This window comes from Rhagoletis zephyria, unplaced genomic scaffold, assembly GCF_001687245.7.
Source record: "Rhagoletis zephyria isolate East Lansing unplaced genomic scaffold, Rhagoletis_zephyria_1.1 Rzeph_scaffold_00567, whole genome shotgun sequence".
NCBI lineage: Eukaryota > Metazoa > Arthropoda > Insecta > Diptera > Tephritidae > Rhagoletis > Rhagoletis zephyria.
In genome coordinates this window covers 139743-166159 of record NW_016157651.1, presented here as the reverse complement: position 1 = coordinate 166159, position 26417 = coordinate 139743, and the positions used below count along the sequence as shown (strand labels likewise).

At 40.4% G+C, this 26417-nt stretch overlaps 1 protein-coding gene across 1 annotated transcript; it reads left to right on the top strand.

Annotated features, from left to right (window-relative positions):
* Positions 1 to 443: 443 nt before the first annotated feature.
* Positions 444 to 24841, top strand: LOC108360421 (teneurin transmembrane protein Ten-m; the record flags this gene model as incomplete). Its single annotated transcript, XM_017612693.1, has 9 exons — positions 444 to 719; positions 900 to 1316; positions 4823 to 9061; positions 13490 to 13773; positions 14185 to 14596; positions 14732 to 15277; positions 15339 to 15546; positions 16555 to 16581; positions 18658 to 24841. Coding segments are annotated over 9 exons (12017 nt in total), but the record flags the coding sequence as incomplete, so codon positions are not given.
* Positions 24842 to 26417: the final 1576 nt, after the last annotated feature.

Below are 26417 nucleotides of genomic sequence, written 5' to 3'. Positions count from 1 at the left end.
AAATCAATTTATGTGACCTTTGACCTTGAATGATTTTTTTTACAGATATGCGATCGATGAGGACTTTGCACACTTCGTTTATAGTGGTGAACGTGATCAGCTTTATGCGAATTATTTCAATCTTGAAAATCTAACTTGACTCGGCTAATAAGAAACAGTTATATGATTTAAATAGAGTAGCAATTAAAAATAACTAGTTACACGGGTTACAAAGTACCTCAATTAGGTTTACAAGTGATAAATTATGGATGTGCTACTATTTTGAAAAACAAATTTTTTTTGTTGAAAAGTCCCCATTTCAAAACATTTTCCCATATATGTACATACGCTGAATTTCGCATTCATTATTTAAAAAAATAATATGTACATATATATAAAAGAATATTCCATGGAACTTTAAAAATTTCAAAACTTTCATTAAACTTTCAAAATGTACTTTACAGATATCAACAAAGGTTCACCCATCGATTATAAAAGCGGCTCTGCCTGCTCAACACCCACAAAAGACACACTCAAAGGTTACGAGCGCAGCACGAACAATTGCATGGGACCCGTGCTTCCACCGCGCAGCGTCATGAGCGGCCTGCCCGCGCATCACTATTCGACACCGATGAACTTCCGCAAAGGTTTGGCGGCGCGCTGGCATCGTTGGCGATGTGCGCTCAACATTTGTTTGGCTGTATTTGCGTTACTTGGCCTGATTTCAATAGTTCTATATGGTACGTACACTGCGCTTGTTATCCTTTCACTCTGCCCGTGCTCTCTACCACTCTCCTCTAGAGTTTATTAAGTTTTATTTCATGCATCAATTAAAATTATTTCAATTAATACTCAATTATTCACATAAATTTTCCATTTTATTCCACTTTTCCTCCTCCGTCTGCAACAACTCTGCACAGTTTCCGGTGTGCTACACTTATCCATCGACGAACCACGCACAATTCTAGTCGGCAATGAGGCATCCGAGGTGACGGCCGCCAAAAGCACTAATACGGATCTAACGAAATTCGGACAACCCACCACGGTCACTGCATCAACGGCAACCTCATCGCTATCTTCGATATCGGCATCACAAGCGGCAGCGGCGCAGGCGGCAGCAGCGGCTTCAGCGGCACATAACGGTAATGGTGGCTTGTTGGGTGGCAGTGGCATTAATGGTGGTAGTGGTATTGGTGGTGGCACCTCACCATCATCCACTGCCTACCAATCGCCAGCATCAGCGTCCTCAGCTGTAGCCGCCATTGGTACGCCAGGAGCAGTTGCATCTTCACCCTCATCATCGCTGTCCTCATCGCTGGCAAATGCCAATAATGGAGGTAATTATTTTCAACTTTTAATTATTTTTAAATGAGTTTCACTTGAGCGCTAAGGACCAACGCTGATTATAGCGTTGAATGAAGCGACGTACATAACTGACGACAACGAATCAACGAAGAAGCGTAAGATGATAAAATCGCGAAAAATAATTGTGAAATGATAAAATTAAGCAGAGGCAGGGGAAAATCAAAGCGCCCTGAGAAGTGCGTTAGAAAAAATAAAATAAATAGCATAGACAGGCTGAAGTTTAAACGAAATCAAATGAATAAAATTGTCACTTGAACCGCGTGTCTAGCGCGGGAAGGGGCTCCACTCAGTGGCTGCTTGGCTAGTTGCCGGCTACCGTTGTCTGCTTTATTTTTTTTTTTTAAGTGCAAGCCCATTAGACTGCTTGGTTTGACTGTTTTATGTTTGTTGTTGTTGTTTTTCTTGTTGTTATTGCATTTGGCACAAGGATATCTTTGTTTAGCCAAAAATGTTTACTTTGCATTCTTCTTTTTTCCACTTCAATTCATTTGTTTTGGACTGTCGTTTTATTTATTTATTTACCGCCGTCTGCTGTTGACAGCTTCGACAAAGTTCTTTAACCATAAATAGACCACGACATTGGCGACGACAAAGGCGAGAGAAAAATTGCTTACTTCTCTTGTTGTTGTGAAATAAAACACTCGCTTTTAGCTGGCAAATGAATAGTAAGCGGAAAATCAGTATTAAGTGGGGCAAGTGGGGTAGGTGAAACTGAATGCAGACACCTTGTACACCGGAAATTGATGGCGAGAAGTTAAGACGGCAAAACTAAAAGCAAAAGTGAAATTCGAATTTATTTACATAGTTTTTGTTTTTCATTTCGTTTTACAATTGCTATTCTTGTTCAGGAGAAATAAATTAGTTTTCTGAATGAGCGCCGAATTTTCGTAATTTAATGCTAATTGAAGTTTTCGCAAATCGCCGTCGATGTAATGGGACGTAGCCTGTATATGTACTTATATAGAGTGGTGGAAAAATAAATGGGGCCACAGCATTTTAACAAATTTTGCCTGTTTTTCTTTTGTTTATTTAATATTTATTATTTTTTTAAAATGTCTGGCAAACCCCATATAAATTCATATTTCCTACTTTATGCAAAAATTATAAAAATTTAGCAAAATTGCCTCTAAATTTTCAATTTTTAAAGTTTTAAAGCCCATTAAATTATAGTAGAATAAAGTTTAAGTTTAAAGTAAAAGGTTTTTGGCAATTTTTTATGCAAAAAAGTGCATAATACATTCAGAAAAAAATATATTAAAAAACAATGCGATTTCTTAGGATTTCAAACTTGCACTAAATTTAATGAGCTATAAAACTACATACTCAAAAACAAGTACAAAATCTAATTAAAAAGTCGAAAAATTAGATGCAACTTTGCAGAATTTTTATAATTTTTTCACAAAGTTTTATATATGAACTTCTTAGATAATGGAGCTATACTTTTACATCAAGATAATAAATATTAAATAAACAAAAGAACTAGTAATTTTTAAAATTGGAACTTGTAATTGCAAGTGTGAAAGAAAAGTTTTTCACATTTGGTCAGTTTCATTAAAAAAAAAAAACACCCCCATATTTACTCGAACACAAAGTTCACTGCGACAAAAATTTCAAAGACACGACTGCTGAAGACTAAGCAATGTTTAACGCATTTCAAGAGGCCTAAATGAGGCACTACAGTTGAGGCCCAACCCACGTGAGATAGCCACTGCGCCCTACGGTAGATCAGCGGGATCCAAACGATAAGCACTGCCATTTATTGATTTTTTAATAGGCAAAAACAATACGCATCGTTGAAAAGGGATTTGGTTTTCCAGGCTCGTCCTATTTCCCGGGGCGCTTAGCAGCTCCCCCGCTACATATTTCGGCCTTTCTTTCCTTCAGCTGTCCATAAAGAGTCTGTGGCAGAGGCTCAACTTTATTTGGGTTCAAAGGTTTCTCTTTCAGTACGCCACACCTAAGCTAAACTGTCTCTAGGTCTTTCGCCGTCCGTTTTCTGGTCTTAATCCGTCTATTGATAGTTGCCTTTTAGACATAACTTTTGCCTGCTTCTTCTTAAAGGTATTAACGTATTTTGAGTTTTGAATCTGATTTAGCAGTCTCTTTCGCGCTAAGTTTTCGCTCTGCAGACATGGAAGATCAACTAAGACTTCCAAACGCGGAATGATAGCTAGCGTTGCCCTCCCTGGTGCGCACTCTGCTTGGTGACAGCTTCCCTGGTTATCGCGGCCTGAGTTGTCGCTGGACCGCTTTTGCTTAGGGAGCTCTACACAGACTTCCTTTCCTTCTTGTTTTTGTTTTTTGATGTTCTGGTTGTTAAACATTTTATCCTATGACCAACTGCCCAACAAAGTGAACTGAGTGTTCTAAAAGTTGCTCCTAGGCCGTTAGTATGCCGATGCCCGCTGTCGACCATCTGGCTAAAAATTTTACTACTCTCCGGATTAGAGGATTGTCACGTCTGGTCACCTGCAGCCCCAAGCTGTATGAAGGCAGCGTCCTACTTTTGAGGGATGTGTCAACCCTAACCAAAAATTACTGAGTGATAATTTAACTAAGCCCCGTCGGTTCTAGCTCAGGATTTTGACGAAATTTTTTTTATGCTTATTGCAGCCAACATGCACGCATCAGGTCAGAATTGATGCCTGCTCAGCTTGGATAAATTTGTTTAATACATCCGTTATACTTCCAAAGGAATTTATTTGCATAAAAAAGGTTTCAATGAAATATATCTGCTCTTCGAAGGCAACATGAAGCTAAAGTATTGCCGGAGTCTGATCCGCAACACAAGTCACGAATTTGAGAAGTGAAGTATTCGTATTTCATTGGCAAAGTAATGAAATTATATTCCTGCGCACAAGTAAATGTTCAAAAGTAATTCGCAAAAAATTCTGCGAATTAAAATCAAGTTAAATTGTATCAAATCTTTGTTGAAATTAGAGACATTAGAAACAAGTACACCACAGTCACTCATAAATACTTGTGTAGAGTTGTACAGCCAAAATAAAGCCGATACGGCCGTCTCTAGTGATACAACAAACAATTACCACAATTTACCATTGAAATGCGCACGAAAGAGCGCACATGGTCCCCACAAAACTTGGTTGATTCCTTTCACCTTACATGCCTTCAACCGCCATTGAGCTCATGGACGGGGCTGCACTCATTGGTACAATCGCATAATAAACACATTTTACACATAATTTCTGCGACAAGTCTACGAAAGCCTTTGTCGCCTGCTTGTCTAAAATCATTTAGATAATTTGCGTAATTTATAGAGAACGCAAGAGCCCCTTCCCCCTTAGCACGCACAAGTGGTATTCATTAGAGTTTAATGAGGAAGAAATATAGGTAGACAGCAGCAATGTGTTTTATCCAAAAATATTCCGAAAATTCACGAAACAATTTTAATACCAAAAAAAATTAAAAACTAAGAATCAAATTAAATTCTGAAAAAATACGCGCTGTACGTCTCTAGGCATCAGATATGAAGTGCTGCCAGCAGCAGATATGCGCGCCACATGGTCGCTCTGGAAGCGCGTGGACGCGCACAAAACAACCCAACAAAAGCGGAAGCACTTAACAAAGGATAACGCAGCACCAGCAACAGCGGCAGTGACACACCTGTCAACTGTCGCACAACGCAAAGGGTTTCAACAACAAAAATACGCAAGCAGTGATGACTGGGTAGCGGTAGTGGCAACTAGCGGTGGTAACAAGTGGCAAAAACACCAGCAGCACATCAAACGCCAGCAGCAGCAAAATCGTAAACTCCAAACGCCATTGCTGTCGCGGCAACAACAACATGGTGCGCGCAAAAAACGTTATCGACGGAGTTTAATGACAGACCAAAGTTTCGCAAGCATCGACTTAATTACAAAAACTCGCGAAGAGTATGATGATATGAATGAGCGCGACGAAGGCAATAACGGCAAAAATAACAAAGTCACTGAACGCAAGTGGGAAAATGGTGGTGGCTTAAATGATGAAAATGCAACACGCACTGTCGGCAATAGTGAGAAGGTCGCTGACAGCATTGAAGTTGTTGAAAACGCAAAGCGCATAGCGCCGGAGTTGGAGTTGGACGCAAAGATGATTGAGTTGGCAGCGCTACCAGTAGAGGAAGAAATGCTTGCAAATGTGAGCGCGCGGCTCTCGGAAGTGCGGAAAATGGAAGATTTTGACATTCATGCACACGCACAAAGGCAAGTAAGCGATACAGCGGCTGACGCTGAGGGCGGAAACTTAAGCAAAATACCTTCGACGTACGCTGAGGTGAGTAAGTCTAGTGACAGCGCAACATTGACGCATTCAATCCAAGCGAATATCAATGCAACGCAGACTACAGCAAGTGATGAAGTTAATGCGCCTCCGACAAATCTATTAACAGCCACAAATATTCGTTGTCAAACACCAGAAGAAGCAGGCGCGCAACATAAATGTCAAATGAACGCGCTGCCTGACATCAAAGCTGAAAGTAATTATGTGACGACGGCGGAAAAGCGCGAAGATGAAGTTAAAGGCGAAAGTAAGCATGTCCTAGACATGAGCGCTTACAGCGCGCAAAGTGATTATGATAACAATAATAACAAGAATGCACCCAACAGTAATCAAACGCCAGTAAAACCTGGCGGCGTTGCCACAGCACAAACTTTGCAAATCAATAACGTATTAGGTCTCAATCAAAGCACTAATAATGACAAAAAAATTGCTGTCTCCATTGAAGTTGAAGCTGATGAAGAAGCATCTTCTAGCGCTTTCGAATATGATGACGACGCGCCTGATGAACAGCATAGCGGTGAGACATTCACGACCATTGCCAAAGTTTTATCAAAGGCTTTTGAGGATAAAAATAATGAAGTGGCAATGTTGATAGAAAAGAAGGCGGACGCGGCGCACGACAATGACGCGAAATTATACGAGGCGGCAGGGAGAATGCCATCAAAGACAGTTCAAAGAGAACTAAACGTAGCCGCTGGGCGTGCGTCTGACGAAAGCGCTACCTTGGCAACACCGCCCGCGTCTACATTGGTCCCCAGTGACATTTATAATGTGGCTTATAGTGATATTGATTACGTTGAAGGTAACACGCAGCGACAAGGAAAAGACTTTAGCGCGGCGCTTGTTAACAAAGTAAACAGAAGAAAACTAAGTCCATTTAAAGCGACGACTGAAATTAATGAGATATCGATGACAACAGCCGCGCCATTTAGCAAACATGAAGCAAAAATGCGTGGCGCGGCAGTTGAAAAGTGGAAAAAAGCCTACAAGGCAGGCAGGAGCAATTTGCATGGCCGCAAGGTGTACGCGCCAGCACATAGTAAGAAACTTAAAAAGCAAATGGGGCGCGCGCTACACGCACCTGACCACGTTTTGACGACAGCATCGAGGATAGCGCAATTGGTTGATGCGATTATTAATGATGATAATCAAATTGACAGGCCACCAGCAATGGCAGCGCAAAAGGATGAGGTGGCCGAAGAAGGCACAGAAAAAGTGTCAGTCAATAACGAATGCGGCGACGCTGCGGAAAAAGACAAAATCGTCGCCGCAAATGGTGATAATAAAATAGGCAGCGGCACGACACAAAAGTCGCACAACGAAATGAAAGAAAGAACAAGCGCGCCAGAAACTACCACGTGCAGCAGCCACTCGCATGATTTTGATGATGCAAATGATTTTCAAATCAATCGCCATAATAGAGCGGCAAATGACGCGTTGAGTGATAGTGAAAGCGATATGCTCATAGCTGCAACTGATGATAACAATAATGAGCGTGATTTAGTTGACAGCTATGATGATGGCGACTATGACGCGCACACGCCACAGCCACCATCGCCGGCACTAGAGTTGTCCGGAGGCACGTCAAATGTCATAAAAATTGATAAATCCGAAAGGAATGAGCCCAAACAGCAGCAACAGCAGCCGCCGCACGGAGAATATGTTGAAGAGCAGGATGCAAAGAGCACGCGCGCGGAATGGCAAGAAAATCAAGCGCCTGGACGAGAACTGGAAATTAAACTAAACGGAAGTCAAACACAAAATGGACGCGCTACAACGATTGAGCAAAATACAGCAATTGCTGGTGTGCATGTCGACGCTGATGGCGTTGATGACGTTGAGACAACCACCACAACCACAACCACAACCAAACAAACAATAATGTTAACAGCTGATGAACGACAAACGATGGAGATAAATGAGCGCACGTCAGTGGCAAGAAAATCAGCTGCCGAAAGAGGCGAGCGACGAAAAAGTGATTTAGAGGTTTTGGGTGGAGATGGAAATGAAAATGGAGCGGAAGTAGAAGAAGATGTCGCGGCAGCTAAAGACCAAGCAAATGTTAAAGCGCCAGTGGCAGCGACAGAATCAGAAACGGAAACCGTAGCAGAAAGAGGCTACTCGCAAATGACCGACATAGAAGTAGTAGATGGAGCAGCCCCCACTGCGCAACCCGCAGAAAAAACTGAAGCCAGTAACGAGAAAGATGAAACATTTGAAGGCGAAGCAACCGAAGATGTAGCTGAAATAGAAGCTACAACAAGCAAAACCCATTTAATCCAGACAAAAAGTGCGTCAACAGCTGTTGATGAAAGCAACTTTGAAGATGATGAGCTGATGCTTAATGACGGTTTAATGCCGCTGCACAGTAATACTAAAACAAATACTTATACACAAGTGCTCAGCAATGACAACAACAACAACAACCACAACAACATACAACGCAATTTACATTCAAATTTAAATTCGAATGCTCCTGCTAATGACTACCCGCAACTCAATGCTCAACGTATTGCTGCTGCGGACGACATCGATATCATCAAGCTAGAGGATACACACTCCAGCGAAGATGAAATCTACAAAACTATTGAGGGTAATACAAATGCGCGTGATAAGGCGCATCACATATATAGCAAACGTAAGGTAGTGGTCACAAGTCGGCCTACGCCTATGCACCCCGCGCCGAATGCGTTCGAAAACGAAGTACTCAAAAGCGCCGATGACGTCGATGCACCTGCCAGTTATGCTGAAAAACTACCACACTTTCCACTCAAAGCGCCCATAGTGAGTGAGTATTATGATCCACCAAGCAAGCATATACTGGTCAATGTAACGATAGCCACCGAGGGTGACAGCAACTCAGTGTATACTCTGCATGTCGCCGTGCCGTTAGGTGGCCAATCGCATGATCTGCAAGAGGTACTCACTCATGAGCGCTTGAAAAGTGACGAGCAACATCGCGAAGGGCATGAACACCCAGCAGCACCTTCCCATACTAGCAGTCCATATTGCATACCCGAACCACCGCCACCAATACCAGAATGTCCTTGCAAATGTAGCGATTTTTTGACACACACAGAAGCGATCGCTTTCGATGATGGTGATCTCGCTGCAGACATCGATTTTAGCACGCAAGCCACAAATAATTATCGCACTACCACTGCTGCTTCGACCACTACTTATGACGATTCCATACATCCACCACCACCAACACCCTTACCAATCACAACTGCTATGCTAACCAATATTGATAGCGCTACCGATGATTCTATCATTGCAACAACAACAGCTACCACTACTACTACTACCACCACTTCATTTACTAATTTGCTTGGTGTTGATGCGTCGCATGGCGCTGGTTTTGATGATCATATTGTTGTTGGTGATGGCAGCAAAATTGCATGTCCTGATGTTATGCCTATTCTGATACTTGAAGGTGATTGTCTTTTATGGTATATGGTAACTAAAGGAACGTACTAACTCTTTCACTGGCACATGCTTGGTAGACTAACAAAGTAGATTAAAACAAAATATATATATCAGTGATTCGTGTACATCGAGGCTTACTAATCTCATCATTTGAAATCTAACAAGTTGTCTCGCTATGGCGGCAAAGCGGTGATGGGCAGAGAGAGATTTTACCTTTGTGGGGGGCGCCCATATAAAATTTACTGTAAGCTTTGCCCTCGGGCTATGTGATGGTCGTTACTGGTCTTCATAAAATGCATAAAAAGCTTAAAATGGCTAAGCGCGCGTACAACGTTTTGCCCATCACTGTGGTAGAGGAAGTTTTAACTTTTCATAATTCTAAAGTAATAACCATAACTTTCATTAAATTTATTACAGTGCTACATTTGTATAAAATTTTGTTAATACGGTACGGTAATGGGTTGGTTAAATTACATAAACATAAATATATACATATGTATATATAAATATAACGTAAACAAGGCATACAAAATTATATATGTAAGTTAGCCTTTATAAAATAAAATCGCTTACTTATTTATTAGTATCATATATTTAAATTATTGAAGACTCGAATAAGTTATATTATTTTTGAAAATTACAGTGACTCAAAGAAGTATTCACATGTTGATTTTCTTTAATACTCATAATAAAGATATTCATATTGATAAACTGCCGATAAGCGTTTTAAAATTATAAATTCCATACAAATGTTTTTGAATTTAAAAAAAAAATGTTTTTATATAGAAATTTTCTTCTTTCTTTAACCAAAACCATAATTAATCAAAGTTTCGAAAAAAATTAGGAAATTCAACAAATTTTCATCAAAATTTCGTACAACTTAACAGAACTCTTTAGAAAATTTTTGGGTATATAGTTTAATAGCGCATTAAACTTTAGTAAGTTTCAAGCGCCGAAAAATCGGGTGGATTTTTAATATTTTTTTCTTTTCTGACGGATTTCTAAACTTTTATAGGGTTTAAAACTTTGATTTGTATGGTTTTGGCTAAAGCAAAAACAACATTTGTACAAGAAAATAACATAAAATTTTAGATATTTAAAAACAAAAAAAAACATGTGAACACTTGTTTGAGTCGCTGTACGTGAATTTTCACTGAAACCAATTATGTTTGATATTCCGGCGAAGTATAGCCGGTGCTCAATTCAAATGAATTCTTATTTAAGCAATGCTTTAAACTCTAAAAAAAGTGAAAAACTTGAGGATCGAAGGAATTTTTTACACAAACTGAGGGACTCCTCAGGGCGTAGACTTAGTCAAAACTCACAGATCGTTTATTCGTTTGGTCATGCGGCAGCCTGATGCTATGCGCCACCACCAACTAAATTTTTGAAGATTTTGTGTAAAAAAAATTTTTTAAATACCTCCAAAAATCGAAAAAATTAAATATTCTAACATATTTATGGAGACCTTTTAAGAATAAATTCTTCTATCATCTGAGGTGATTTTTTGCAAAAAAAAAGTAAGTGCGCCTGGGCCACACTGGAGAAGTGAAACTTACGTTCCATATCTATTTTGTCTCATAACCAATATACATACATACATCTAATTTTTCTTAAGAATATATTTTTTTTTCTTTTTTCTATCTGCCTATCCCTACCTCTACCCTGTTCGTTCTAATTACATTTATGTTATTCTGTTTTTCTTTATCTTAATTTTTATATTTACACTCTTTCGATAACAAAATCGATAGTAACATCCCACAAGATATCGATAACAAAACCGATAAAAATATCGCTAACAAAATCGATGACAAATTCATAAAAAATTTCTATAGCAAAATCTATAATAATATTGGTAGCAAAATGGATTGGAAAATCTATAAAAATATCGATAACAAAATCGATAAAAATATCGATAGCAAAAATTTAAATTTACCTTGATCTTAATTTTTGCCTTTATCTTTACGCATCTTTGTGTTTGTTTTTATTTTTTCCTTTGCCTTTATCCTTCTCTTTATCTATGTACGTACTCTCCTTTACTTTCATTCTTGTATTGGTCTTTTTCTAAGTGTTATTCTTTAACCTTTTATTAGCATGTTTTTGTTAAATTAATACCATTTGCATACACTCAAGAAGCTCTTGTTTCAGCCCCAACCATTTCCGTTGCACCATTTCCGTGTGCAATTTCCGTTGAATTTGCCCATTTACTCCCAACCCCAACCAACCGCCACTAAAGAAGTTTCACTTCAAAAAAATTGTTTGCGGTTTTTTTTAGAACGTTCCATCTCACGTAAATCTTAATATGTTACCAAAGTATTTTTGCCAAGTCTTAAAATATAATAAACTTTATAATTCCGATGGAAACCCAGCAGCGATTTTTTTTTTTTGTAATGGAGGATGACGCATCCTAGTGTACACACATAACTACATTAAATGCGTAAAACTTCGTCCTACTAGTACCACTTGATTTAACTTATACTGCTCAATGACTTAGTGAAATAAATATCAAAATATTTACCATAAACAAGCAGAAGATATAAGTCACTCTTTCATAAGTATCCGTACTTCCTTCAAAAACAAAAAAAAAGACGATAGATCCAACATCAAGGACTCACTCCAAAAAATATCAAGAACTTATTCGAGTGCTTAATAGATTATACATATATGTATATAAGTATTACAATTTTCAATTCTCTAGTACTTATTAAGTATTTAAGAAAAAATTATTTGAATTGAATACTCATTACTGCTAACTATCTCATATGCATTAATACCATAATCATCACCTGGAGTACAGAAATTGGCAGTGGAAAACAAAACCCAAATCATGACATCATCCAAAAGCGAAATTGAAATCATCATGACCACCTATTCACTATTGCTATTCATAATCATACCCAACATGTACATACAATTTTCATAATAAAAGCTCAGTCACAATTCGTTGGTTCTTCGTTAAAGTTTTTCGCGTCTATTTCAAAGTAATTTTTTCATATTACGTAGACTAAAAATTTACATCTACCGATATTAGGAATATGACTACGTTTCAAAATAAGTTGGTTGAAAATTACATATATGCAGGGAGAGTTAGGCAACACAAAGGTGAATGAATTGCCAGTGCAGCTTAATGCTAAAAAGCCTCTCTCTTTCATTCATGTAAACTTACTATTTGCAATCCCACCAAGCGCTCTCCTAAGTATATATATGTATGGCCTTACCTCGAACAAAGCAAAGAGCAAGCCAAGGGCGCAGAGGAACAATGCCCTTCATATAGATGATCGATGAAGGTTAAACAATATAAAAACCAACGACATACTCATCTGTTATTGAAAAACAAATCGACACTAGTACGAATGCTCACAGTAAAGTATAGAGTTCATCAGCAAGGGAAGCTCTGACATAATGAACAGAATGTGTAGTACCTTCTAGGTAGAAGAATCGTTTTCCAACTTAAATTGACATACTCTGCAAGTTCACAGTATAAAGAAATGATATCGTCGTTTAAAGTACAAAGCCGCATATCGTCGTTCTGCAAAACCGCATAACTGACATTTTTACCAAAAACTGGATTTGCTCACACAAGCTCTTGGCTCAATCTTTATCCATTCGTCCTGAAACAAGAATGATAGAATACAAGATTGCGCCTATCAGAGAGGATTTTTGAGAATAAATTTTGTGTGATGTCACACTGGTGCGATTGCGAGAGAGAAATGCCAAAACGTGAGCAAGAATGGAAGAAGAAGAAAAAATGTTGCAAGGAAAACGTAAACAACTTACACAAGTGTGACGTCATACAAACAACGATTCTGTCAAATTCACTGAGAGAGGAATAGCGGTACCGTGATTGGCGCAACCTCTATTTCTCTCAATCGTGGTCCTGAAATATACTACCCAGAAATGCGATTGCCTTATAAAAAAGAGAACCATTTTGAAATATGAGTGTTTTTACTCTCTAGAAAATAATTTATGCAACCTCACATACGCGGTTTTGCATTTTGTTGATACGCCGTTTTGTACTTTAAACGACGATATGTAGAACACCACGATTTCATACTTCATTTGTGTGTAGAACCAAAAGATCTTCAGAAAACACATTAGCAGAGAAGATCTGGATTTTGTAAATTTACCCCAAAAATTGTAAATTTTGTATAAATTACGCCTATATTTAATTATTTAAGCATAAATCTGCTCATATTTAAACGAAAAAAATCCATGTAAATGTCTAAAAACAATTCGTGGTTTTCCCTTTTTCTCTTCTCTCTCTCTCTCTCTCTCTCATCATTATGTGTGTGTTCGCAAATGTCTTTCTACTCGCATCGCGCTCATCACTTCGGCGGCTACTCACACCATCACTCATTGCTGCAATTTGTGCGCATTCATTTTTTTCGCTCTCTGCTCACGCGCACTCACTCAATGCTCGCGTAATGCGGTGTAGGCGCGCGTACTTTTCCAGCACGCAGTTTCCCACCAGATGGCACTACTTTCGGGCAAATTACTTTGGGACAAAAGTTGACTAAGGAGATACAACCCTACAGCTATTGGAATATGCAATTCTATCAATCGGAACCGGCTTATGTGAAATTCGATTATACCATACCGCGTGGCGCTTCGATTGGTGTCTATGGAAGGCGCAATGCGCTGCCAACGCATACGCAGTATCACTTCAAAGAAGTGCTAAGTGGTTTTAGCGCAAGCACAAGGACAGCACGAGCGGCACACGTGAGTAGTTTTGTTTTTGTTTTACATACTTTTTTTTTATTTTAAGTATATCAATTAAGCTGGGTATTTAATTTAAAGGTCTTATTTTTAGTGTTAAATGTTGCCTCAAACTGATTAACATACAACTAATGCTTGATTAACCAAACTGTTTCTCTGTGTTTTTCTTGTTTTTCATCCCGATCGCACACCAAAACATACACACAATTCTGTACACATTCATGCGTTAAATGTTCCACCATCCACAAACACATACCAACATCATGTCGACACATTTGAATTCATCACTGGGCATCAATCATCGCTGCGCGCTTCCCTACGCTGCAACCGCGCCTATGATTTTGACTCATTCACTCATATCCGCTCGCCTACGCGCTCCCTTTCTCATGCTCTTAATCGATGTTGCGCGTACAGTTATCGATAACACGCGAAGTCACACGCTACATGGAACCCGGTCATTGGTTCGTCTCGCTATACAACGATGATGGCGATGCCCAAGAGGTCGCCTTCTATGCCGCCATTGCCGAAGATATGACACAGAACTGCCCGAATGGCTGCTCCGGCAATGGACAATGCCTGCTCGGACATTGTCAATGCAATCCCGGCTTTGGTGGCGACGACTGCAGCGAGAGCGTATGCCCAGTGCTGTGCTCACAACATGGCGAATATATCAATGGCGAATGTATTTGTAATCCGGGTTGGAAGGGAAAAGAGTGCTCGCTGCGTCACGATGAATGCGAAGTGGCCGACTGCAATGGACATGGTCACTGCGTGAGCGGCAAGTGCCAATGCATGCGCGGCTATAAGGGAAAATTCTGTGAGGAAGGTAATGACTGAAGATTTGCTAGAGAATTTCTGCACTTTAGTGAGAGGGAAATCCCAAAGTATCGCAGCGCTTTACAGCAGCTCATTGCCCGGTATTAAATTCTTAAATTTTTTCTCTTTTTTCATCCCGCTCTAGTTGACTGCCCGCATCCAAACTGCTCGGGACATGGCTTCTGCGCTGATGGCACTTGCATTTGCAAGAAGGGTTGGAAGGGTCCCGACTGTGCGACTATGGATCAAGATGCGCTACAATGCCTGCCCGATTGCTCTGGCCATGGCACCTTCGATTTGGACACGCAGACATGCACCTGCGAACCGAAATGGAGTGGCGACGATTGCTCGAAAGAATTGTGCGATTTGGATTGTGGTCAACATGGCCGCTGCGTCGGCGATGCCTGCACCTGCGATCCCGATTGGGGTGGCGAGTATTGCAATACGAAGCTCTGTGACACGCGTTGCAATGAGCATGGGCAGTGCAAGAATGGCACTTGCCTGTGTGTGACCGGCTGGAATGGCAAGCACTGCACCATCGAGGGTTGCCCGAATGGCTGTTCGTCGCATGGCCAGTGTCGTGTGAGCGGCGAGGGACAATGGGAGTGTCGCTGTTACGAAGGCTGGGATGGACCCGACTGCGGCATAGCGCTCGAACTGAACTGTGGCGATAGCAAGGACAATGACAAAGGTGAGTAAAGGCAGATTAATTGCAGATTCTGGTTTAATTGTTTGTTTTTTTTCGATCATAGATGGTCTCGTCGACTGCGAGGATCCCGAGTGCTGTGCCAGCCATGTCTGTAAGACGTCGCAGCTATGCGTATCCGCACCGAAACCGATCGATGTGTTGCTAAGGAAGCAACCGCCAGCCATTACCGCTTCTTTCTTCGAACGCATGAAATTCTTAATTGATGAGAGCAGCCTGCAGAATTATGCGAAACTCGAGACTTTCAATGAAAGGTTTGTTCAAATGTGTTTGCCAATTTGTGCACTTAATTTTATATAATTTCTATTCGGTTTCAAAATTAGTTACATATGTTGATCGGAAACTAGAAAAAAATATTAATTCAAGCAATATGCAATTGGCGAAATATTTTCGTTTGTTTCAAAAAAAAAAAAAATAAAAATTCTGTATTGACCAAAAACCTGATTTTTGAATGTATATAGTGTATATAAATATCCGGATAGACACAAAAGATTGCAGTTAATGCATATAATAATAACTAGTTTGCCTTTTTTCAGTTCTTAAATTTTGGTCTTTTTAAGTTATCGTGCCCTTGTCTCAAAATTCCCGTCCTCAAAATAATATTCCATACATGTGAAAAAAGTGAAACGTCAATTATGTGTAAATAATTCCCACTGTTTGTCTTTTGTTATTGCACCTGAAAAAAACACCCCAAAAATAGGTAACAGAATTTTAAAGTTTTTACAAAAACAAAATTAAACTGTAAGTGCGCGCAATAATTGCGCCGACCAGGCGTCGCTTGCTAAATTATAGCTTTAAAACAATTAATGTTAAAAACAAATCTTCTAGGTTTACATACATATATATTTTTGTGAAATATTTCTAATGTCACGTGTCTTAGTTTTTGTGTTTTGAAAAAAAAAAAACCAAACACAAACAAATTTTTCAACGTATCCAATCATCAATTCAAAGCTAATGCAATTAATTTTCTCTACTCTTTTCTCTTCTCTTACACGCGCGCCCTCAAACTACTACCAAAAAAAAATACTACTACTAACCTACTACCAACATCACTACTACCAATACTACTACTACTACTACTACTACTACTGCGAACACATAACCAATTTTACTAATAATTCGATTTGTTCGATTCAAATGCATTCGATTTGCATACCTTTCGGCATTTTTCGATTCGCTCAAAATAAAAAACTACAAAAAATTTCAAAACAAACAAATCGTAACCAACAAAATCCGTATCGAAATTCATTAAACACTAACAGCATTTTTTGGAATTATTTCAATGCAAGGTAAGCAAAAGCTAAAGCGCTCAAACTAAAATAACTAACTTAAAAATACTCTTTAAAACAATTCGATGGTTGTTTGATGCTTTTCGTCTTTGGTTTATTCAGTTTTGTAAATTTGCATTTTATATAATAGTGATTTTCTAAATTTTTCTATTCTATGGAATTTCACTCATTTTATTATTAGTTTTTACTTTTTCTTATTTAATTTATAATTTTTTTTAAGTTCTTGCTTTATTAAGGTCGAAAAATCCTGCTTAAATTTTGTTTATCATTTTAGTAACCTTATTTTTTTCAAAATCTTATGATGCTATAACCATCTCATTTTCATTTAATTTTTTCACATGAAACTATTTTTTAACTTTTTCAATATCTGTTCCAATACCAAATTTCCACCAGGCATTGAAACGACGTAAAATGTGTGCCATTTAAAAAATGCCATCTGGAAACGAGTTTAATGACAATTTTTCTTAACGCACAGGTATTTTTTAATGCCCAAATTTGTTATTAAAATTTTTATAATTCAATGCCTAGTGGAAATCCGGCATAAGTCTACCACTTTAATGCTATATAAATCATATTCCCTTTTAATATTTGCGTAGAAAATTTTTTTCACATTTTCACTTTTTAAAGAAATTTTTTGAGAATTTTTTTTTACTTTTTATCGATATTATATATCCTTCTATTCTATCCTGTTTTATAGGATTTTATTTCATTTTAGTTAACTTAATTTTAATTTATTTTAATTGGTTTCTTTTTTCTATTTTTTTGTTTCTTTGATTTTTTTATTTTATTTTTCCGCTTTTAATTAAATTTCATTTTATTTTTCTGTTCCATTTTATTTCTCATTTTTTAATTATTGTTTAGTTTCTCTTAACTCACACTTCTTTTAATTTTCACATTTTGAATTTTTTTTTAGTTTGTGCACAATTTTTACAACTACCTTAGCACTTTTTGTAATCGCTCCGATTTTGTATCCCTTAAATTTTTTCTCTTAAGAATTAACCATTTAACTAACCCATTCAGGAACCTTTTTTTACATAAATTCCCTCAATTTTTATAAATCTTTTTGAGTTTATGTGGTGCCATTTTATTTTTTGTTGGATTTTTATTTATGTAATTTTTTAATCGTTTTAACACTCGGTACTTGACTTTCAATTTTTAAGTTCTCCTTTTGTAATTTTTTTTTTTTTTTTTGTGCACAATTTTCCAGAATTATTTCAATACTTTTTTTAATCGCTTCAATTTTTAACGCTTTACATTTTTTCTCTTAACAATAAACCATTTAACTAACCCCATCAGGAACTATTTTTTTACTAAGTTCCCCCAATTCACATTTATATAAATCTTTTTGAGATTATGTAGTGCCATTTTTAAGCTCTTTGTAGTGCATTTCTTTCGTAATTTTACTTAACGTGTTTTTTTTTAAATTTTTACATTTTTTCGCGCTTCACTTCAACAATCATAATTAATGAATAAAAAAAAATATTCCAAGCAATCCCCCAAACAAATCAAATTTTAGTTACAATAGAAGACTAAAAAAAATATTCCAAACTTTTTAAAAACTACCGCTATAAGCAACTAAAACACAAAATTCGCTTAAATATTTACGAACACCTTGTAAAAAATTTGTTCGTTCGTTCGCTGTTTCGCTCGTTCAAACTTCGTTCAATTGTGTCTCTTATGTGTTGAGAAAAACCATTTTTTTCTTTTTCCATGTGAGTGTGTACTTCTATGTTTGAATTCTTTCCACCTTATTTGCTGTTAATTTAGCAATTTACCGTTATTTATTTAAGTAGTTCAATTACATTCCTAAATATATGTCAATATGTTTTTAGCGCAAGTTCCATAGTTTATTTTTTTTTTATTTATTCGACTGCTTGTTAATTATATTTTTCATTACCGTTCGCTACATACATACATATGTACATATATGAGTAAATATTTCGTACTCTCTTAAACATATTTTAAATACTTAATTGTAATCTACTACACCAAGTATTTTTCAATATCTAGTAGCCACCACTTCTACTTAAAGCTGTGTGCTAACTCTCTCATTTTTCTCGCTCTCTTTTCCCACAGCCGTTCGGCCGTAATACGCGGTCGCGTTGTCACCTCACTCGGCATGGGCTTGGTGGGTGTGCGCGTTTCCACCACAACACTCCTCGAAGGCTTCACGCTTACACGTGATGATGGTTGGTTCGATTTAATGGTAAATGGCGGTGGCGCTGTGACTCTCCAATTCGGCCGCTCGCCCTTCCGTCCACAGTCGCGCATCGTACAAGTGCCCTGGAATGAGGTGGTCATCATTGATGTGGTGGTGATGTCCATGTCGGAGGAGAAGAATGTGGTGCCTATACCACACACGTGTTTCTCACACGACTACGATCTCATGAAACCGGTTGTCTTGGCCTCGTGGAAGCATGGCTTCCAAGGTGCTTGCCCGGATCGCTCTGCCATCTTGGCTGAATCGCAGGTGATACAGGAGTCGCTGCAGATTCCCGGCACGGGCTTGAATTTGGTGTATCATTCGTCGCGCGCCGCTGGCTACCTTTCGACAATAAAGCTGCAGCTGACCCCTGAAACCATACCTGAAACGCTTCACTTGATTCATCTGCGCATAACAATCGAAGGCATTTTATTCGAACGCGTTTTCGAAGCTGATCCGGGCATTAAATTCACTTATGCTTGGAATCGCTTGAACATCTATAGGCAGCGTGTATATGGTGTGACAACGGCAGTAGTAAAAGTGGGCTATCAATACACCGATTGCAAGGACATCATCTGGGATATACAAACCACCAAGTTGTCTGGTCACGACATGTCCATATCCGAGGTGGGTGGTTGGAATTTGGACATTCATCACCGCTACAACTTCCACGAAGGTATCCTACAAAAGGGCGATGGTTCTAATATCTACTTAAAGAACAAACCGCGTGTCATACTCACCACAATGGGTGATGGCCATCAGCGGCCGCTCGAGTGCAACGATTGCGAAGGTTTAGCTTACAAGCAACGCCTGCTGGCACCGGTCGCTTTAGCTTCCTCACCTGATGGTAGCCTGTATGTTGGCGACTTCAACTACATACGCCGCATCATGACTGATGGCAGCATACGCACTGTCGTCAAGTTGAATGCCACGCGCGTTTCCTATCGCTATCACATGGCGCTTAGTCCACTCGACGGCACGCTCTACATTTCAGATCCAGAGTCACATCAAATCATACGCGTACGCGACACCAACGACTATTCGCAACCTGAAAAGAACTGGGAACCCATTGTCGGCTCGGGCGAACGTTGTCTGCCGGGCGATGAGGCGCATTGTGGTGATGGCGCGCTGGCTAAGGATGCAAAGCTGGCCTATCCCAAGGGCATCGCCATATCCAGCGACAACATACTCTACTTCGCCGATGGCACAAACATACGTATGGTGGATCGTGATGGCATAGTCACCACGCTGATTGGCAATCACATGCACAAGTCACACTGGAAACCTATTCCCTGCGAGGGCACACTGAAGCTGGAGGAGATGCATTTGCGTTGGCCCACCGAGCTGGCCGTGAGTCCATTGGACAATACGCTCCACATCATCGATGACCACATGATCTTACGCATGACTCCCGATGGACGTGTGCGCGTCATCTCCGGCCGGCCTCTGCACTGCGCCACTACCTCTACCGTCTACGACTCCGATTTGGCAACACACGCCACACTGGTCATGCCCCAGTCGATTTCATTCGGGCCTATGGGCGAGCTGTATGTGGCGGAGAGCGACTCGCAGCGTATTAATCGCGTGCGTGTAATTGGTACGGATGGGCGTATTGCTCCGTTCGCTGGCGCTGAATCGAAATGCAATTGCTTGGAACGCGGCTGCGACTGCTTCGAGGCCGAACACTTCCTTGCGACAAGCGCCAAATTTAACACAATCGCTGCGCTCTCAGTCACTCCTGACGGTCACGTGCACATCGCCGATCAAGCAAACTATCGCATACGCTCTGTTATGTCCAGCATTCCTGAGGCGAGCACGTCACGGGAGTATGAGATCTATGCACCCGACATGCAGGAAATTTACATCTTTAACCGCTTCGGTCAGCATGTCTCCACGAAGAACATTCTAACTGGTGAAACCACCTACGTCTTCACGTACAATGTCAACACCTCCAATGGCAAACTGAGCACTGTGACTGATGCGGCGGGCAATAAGGTTTTCCTGCTGCGTGACTACACCTCACAGGTGAACTCCATCGAAAATACCAAGGGTCAGAAATGCCGCCTACGCATGACACGCATGAAGATGCTCCACGAACTTAGCACACCAGATAACTACAACGTGACTTTCGAGTACCACGGCCCAACTGGCTTGCTAAAAACTAAACTTGACTCCACTGGCCGCTCCTATGTCTACAACTACGATGAATTTGGGCGCCTCACTTCGGCGGTCACACCCACCGGTCGCGTCATTGACTTGGTATTCGATCTGAGCGTTAAAGGTGCACAAGTGAAGATCTCCGAGAATGCGCAAAAGGAGCAGTCGATGCTGATACAAGGCTCCACAGTCATGGTGCGCAATGGTGCTGCCGAATCGAAGACGTCGGTTGAGATGGATGGCTCCATGACAAGTCTGACGCCGTGGGGTCATACCGTGCAGGTGGAGGTGGTGCCATACGCCATATTGGCTGAAATCAACCCAGTAATTGGCGAGAGCTATCCAGTTCCAGCCAAACAACGTACGGAAATCGCTGGCGATCTGGCTAATCGTTTTGAGTGGCGTTACTTTGTGCGCCGTATACAGCAAGGCAAGCAAGGCAAAGGACCGCGTCCAGTCTCACAGGTGGGACGTAAGCTACGCGTCAACGGCGACAATGTGCTCACACTCGAATATGACCGCGATACGCAGTCAGTTGTGGTGTTGGTGGATGATAAGCAAGAACTTTTGAACGTGACCTACGACCGCACTGCACGTCCAGTGAGCTTCCGTCCACAATCAGGCGACTATGCTGATGTCGATTTAGAGTATGACCGCTTTGGTCGATTGGTTAGCTGGAAGTGGGGTGTGCTGCAGGAAGCATACACCTTTGATCGCAACGGTCGGCTGAATGAAATCAAGTACGGCGATGGTTCGTCTATGGTTTATGCCTTCAAAGACATGTTCGGTTCGCTGCCATTGAAGGTGACCACACCACGGCGCTCGGACTATCTACTACAGTACGACGACGCTGGTGCACTGCAAAGCTTGACCACGCCACGAGGCCACATACATGCATTCTCCCTGCAGACGTCACTCGGCTTTTTCAAGTATCAATACTTCTCGCCGATCAATCGCCATCCCTTCGAAATACTTTACAACGATGAGGGGCAAATTCTGGCGAAGATACATCCACATCAATCTGGTAAAGTGGCGTTTGTTCACGACTCCGCTGGCCGTTTGGAAACTATTTTAGCTGGGCTTTCGAGCACGCATTACACCTATCAAGACACCACAAGCCTTATTAAATCGGTTGAGGTGCAAGAGCCCGGATTTGAGTTGCGTCGCGAATTCAAATATCACGCTGGCATTCTAAAGGATGAGAAGGTACGTTTCGGCTCGAAGAACTCACTAGCCTCTGCACATTACAAGTACTCGTATGATGGTAATGCGCGCATGAGTGGCATTGAGATGTCCATTGACGACAAGGAGGTGCCCACAGCGCGCTATAAGTACAGCCAGAACTTGGGTCAGTTGGAAGTGGTGCAGGATCTGAAGATAACACGCAATGCCTTCAATCGCACCGTCATCCAAGACTCCGCGAAGCAATTCTTCACCATCATCGATTACGATCAACATGGCCGCGCTAAGAGTGTGCTCATGAACATTAAGAGCTTCGATGTCTTCCGTCTCGAGTTGGACTACGATCTACGCAATCGCATCAAATCACAGAAGACGACCTTGGGCCGATCCACGTCTTTCGACAAAATCAATTACAACGCTGATGGACACGTAATTGAAGTACTCGGCACCAACAACTGGAAGTACTTGTACGATGAGAACGGCAATACTGTAGGCATAGTGGATCAAGGAGAGAAAATCAATCTCGGCTACGACATTGGTGACCGCGTTATACAAGTCGGTGAAATCGAGTTTAATAACTACGATGCGCGTGGCTTTGTAGTGCGTCGTGGTGAGCAGAAATACCGCTACAACAACCGCGGTCAGCTGATACACGCCTTTGAAAGAGATCGCTTCCAATCGTGGTACTATTATGACGACCGAAGTCGCTTGATCGCTTGGCACGACAGCAAAGGTAACGTAACACAATACTATTATGCCAATCCGAAGACACCGAAGCTGCTGACGCATGTACACTTCCCCAAAGTCGGTAAGACTTTACGTTTCTTCTACGATGACCGCGATATGTTAATTGTAGTGGAGAACGGCGATCAGCGCTACTACGTGGCCACCGATCAAAATGGCTCACCACTAGCATTCTTCGACCCGAATGGCAGCATCATAAAAGATGTGAGACGCACGCCATTTGGACGCATCATCAAAGATACGAATCCAGACTTGTTCATACCCATTGACTTCCATGGTGGTCTGCTGGATCCCAACACAAAACTGGTATACACCGAGGGACGTCACTATGATCCCACAGTTGGTCAGTGGATGACACCCAAGTGGGAGACACTGGCCACTAAGATGTCCAACCCAACCGATGTCTTCATTTACCGCTACCACAACAACGACCCCGTAAACCCCAACAAGCCGCAGAACTACATGATCGACTTGGAGTCGTGGCTGCAACTCTTCGGCTATGACTTGCGCAACATGCAGAGCTCCAAGTATACAAAAGAAGCGCAATATGTGCCACAAGTATCTATCAAATCCAACACCCTAGCGCCCGAGTTCGGCGTCATTTCCGGCCTTGAATGCATAGTAGAGAAGACCAACGAGAAGTTCAGCGACTTTGATTTCGTGCCGAAGCCGCTGCTGAAGATGGAACCGAAAATGCGCAATCTGCTGCCACGCATCAGCTACCGCCGTGGCGTCTTCGGTGAGGGTGTGCTGCTCTCGCGCATAGGCGGACGTGCACTTGTCAGCGTTGTCGATGGTTCGAACAGCGTGGTGCAAGATGTGGTCTCATCCGTCTTCAACAATTCCTACTTCCTTGACCTGCACTTCAGTATACACGATCAAGATGTATTCTACTTTGTCAAGGACAATGTTCTCAAATTGCGCGACGACAACGAAGAACTGCGCCGGCTCGGTGGCATGTTCAACATATCAACACACGAGGTGACCGATCATGGTGGCGCTGCAGCAAAGGAATTGCGGCTGCATGGGCCCGATGCGGTGGTGATTATCAAGTATGGTGTCGATCCAGATCAGGAGCGACATCGCATACTCAAGCACGCGCACAAGCGCGCAGTCGAACGGGCGTGGGAGCTAGAGAAACAGCTGGTTGCTGCCGGTTTCCAGGGACGTGGCGACTGGACCGAAGAGGAGAAAGAAGAGCTGGTGTCGCACGGTGATGTCGATGGCTGGATTGGCATCGACATACACAGCATACATAAGTACCCACAACTAGCCGACGATCCAGGCAATGTGGCGTTCCAGCGCGATGCAAAACGCAAGCGAAGAAAGATCGGCAATGGACATCGTACGGCGAAAGCGCGTCACCAACAATTACGTGTAATGGATTTGAGTGCGTGAGTACGCGATACGAGTGACAACAAGGCGAACAAATGGAGTAGTGAGGAGATAACTGTGACAAAAATTAGTGTTGCTGCGGAGCGCGAGCTATTAGAGAATGGTGTGGGGGAGGAGTTTGGGCATAAGTTCAGTGATGATTACGCATTTAACGACGATTGGGATATAGGCACAACTACAAACAAAATGCAAACCGATAAAACCACACTGGATCTGGACAACGACAGCAATAGCAGTGGCAGTAGTGATGGCGATGACGATGGCGACGACGACGACGTGCAGCCGATACACGAACGTGGTCAACACGATTTAAACGAAATTAATGCTAGTGATGATGAAGACTACAACTACCAAGACGAATACTACTACAATAACAACAAGTACGATCAGCACTATTATCGCAGCAAAGGCACAGAGACAGACGACTTATATTATTAGCGATACCTACCAACCAACAAATACTATTACCATTTAGAAATGGGAAAAGCAAATTAAAATTAAAAACTTAGTGGGTATTACTTAGAAAAGCATATGTGTGAGTACGAGTAAAATACAATACTAAGTGTAGGTATGTGTGTGAAAAAGAATCAATACACCACTAGATACACAATGAATATTGAAATTCAATTGAAAATCGAACGAAAAGAGCAAAATTGTAAAAACAAAGGATAGCAAGGAACATGCAGTTGAGTAATCGAAAACTAAATCATTTAGCATAAAACAATAAAAGTACTTAGCTTCTAGGAGCTAAGCGAAGTAGACAGATATTAAGATCAGAAACATTTTTTAGAAAGAGCTAAAGCGTGCGGAAAAAAAGGCAAAATGGGGACGGTTAGAGATCACAAATCGGAAAGCAGAAATTCGAAGTCCGCAGCAAAAAGAAATCAGCATAGAAAGGCAATAGGCTGACACATCACTCGAATGTTTTTTTTTTGTTTGAAGTTGTATACTATGCCATTTGGCGTGCAATTATTAAGAAAGAAAATATTTAATTTTTGTATAAAGTAAAACAAATCAAGGCGGTTCATTGAGCCATGTAACTAAAAGGTTAAGTGGTAAATGTGACGGTGCAGTAATGACTAGCAAATTAAGTATTATACATATACATACACACATACAATAGGCAAAAACACTTAGAGAGGAGGAATAAAAAAGAAAATGAAAAAACTTAGTGTAACTGAATGTTTTTGTATAATTGCAGAGTTAAGAAAACAAAACGAAAGAAAAATAAGTATTTGGTGCAAAATAGAAAGAAAAGTAGGCTAAAAATGTTAAAAAGCAGGCATAGATTAGTAAAATTTTATAATTTATTTGCTGGCAGATGAAATTTCACGTATTTTCTCGCAACGAATCACAATTAATTTTTTACGCTTATTTTTTCGGTTTTTAAACTTTTCTTTATAATTCTTGCCAAAGTATTTAAACTTGAAGTTTTTATTTCAAAATTCTTCTCTGTAAAGCTAACTTTTCGGTTTCTCCTTTCTTCTCTATAATGGTTGCGAAAAATATTAAAACTTTGTTTTCGTTCTATGAAAAATGCAATAGTTTTATATTTTTTTTTTTTTAATTTATTATTCAAAAAATTTTTTTCCGTCATTTGGACTGCTTAAAATATGCACTCATACTCACCACTCATTTAGAACTGCCAAATGCATTTACTATGCAATTAAAACTCCTGATTTCATAAATACTCATTTTGCAATTAAAATATAAAATTTGTATTTAATTTTCATTCCAAACGAAAGCTTTTCTTAAATTATAGTAATTCCTTTTCTCTCGCTCTTCGCAAAACAAAACAAAGTCATTTATTAAATTTTCAACACTTATTTCGCACACAGTGGCCGCCAAACTGTCCGCTAAAAACTCGTGAAAATTTACGCGTTTTCGAGTATTGCCCACCCGCTTTCTTTTACCCACAACTTCGGAGTAATTTCCAGAATACTCGCAAAGGAGCTTAATGACACTGAAAAGCAAAACATTTTTTCAAAAATTGTGATATACATACAAACTATTCTTCAAATCCAAACTCTCGTCTCGAATATTTTATATTTTCACTATTTTCAGTTGAAACAATAAAAGTTATACAAGCGGTATTAGAAATTTCGTCACTTAAAGTCGCTTAACACTTTTTTATATTACTCTGCAATTGTAAAGG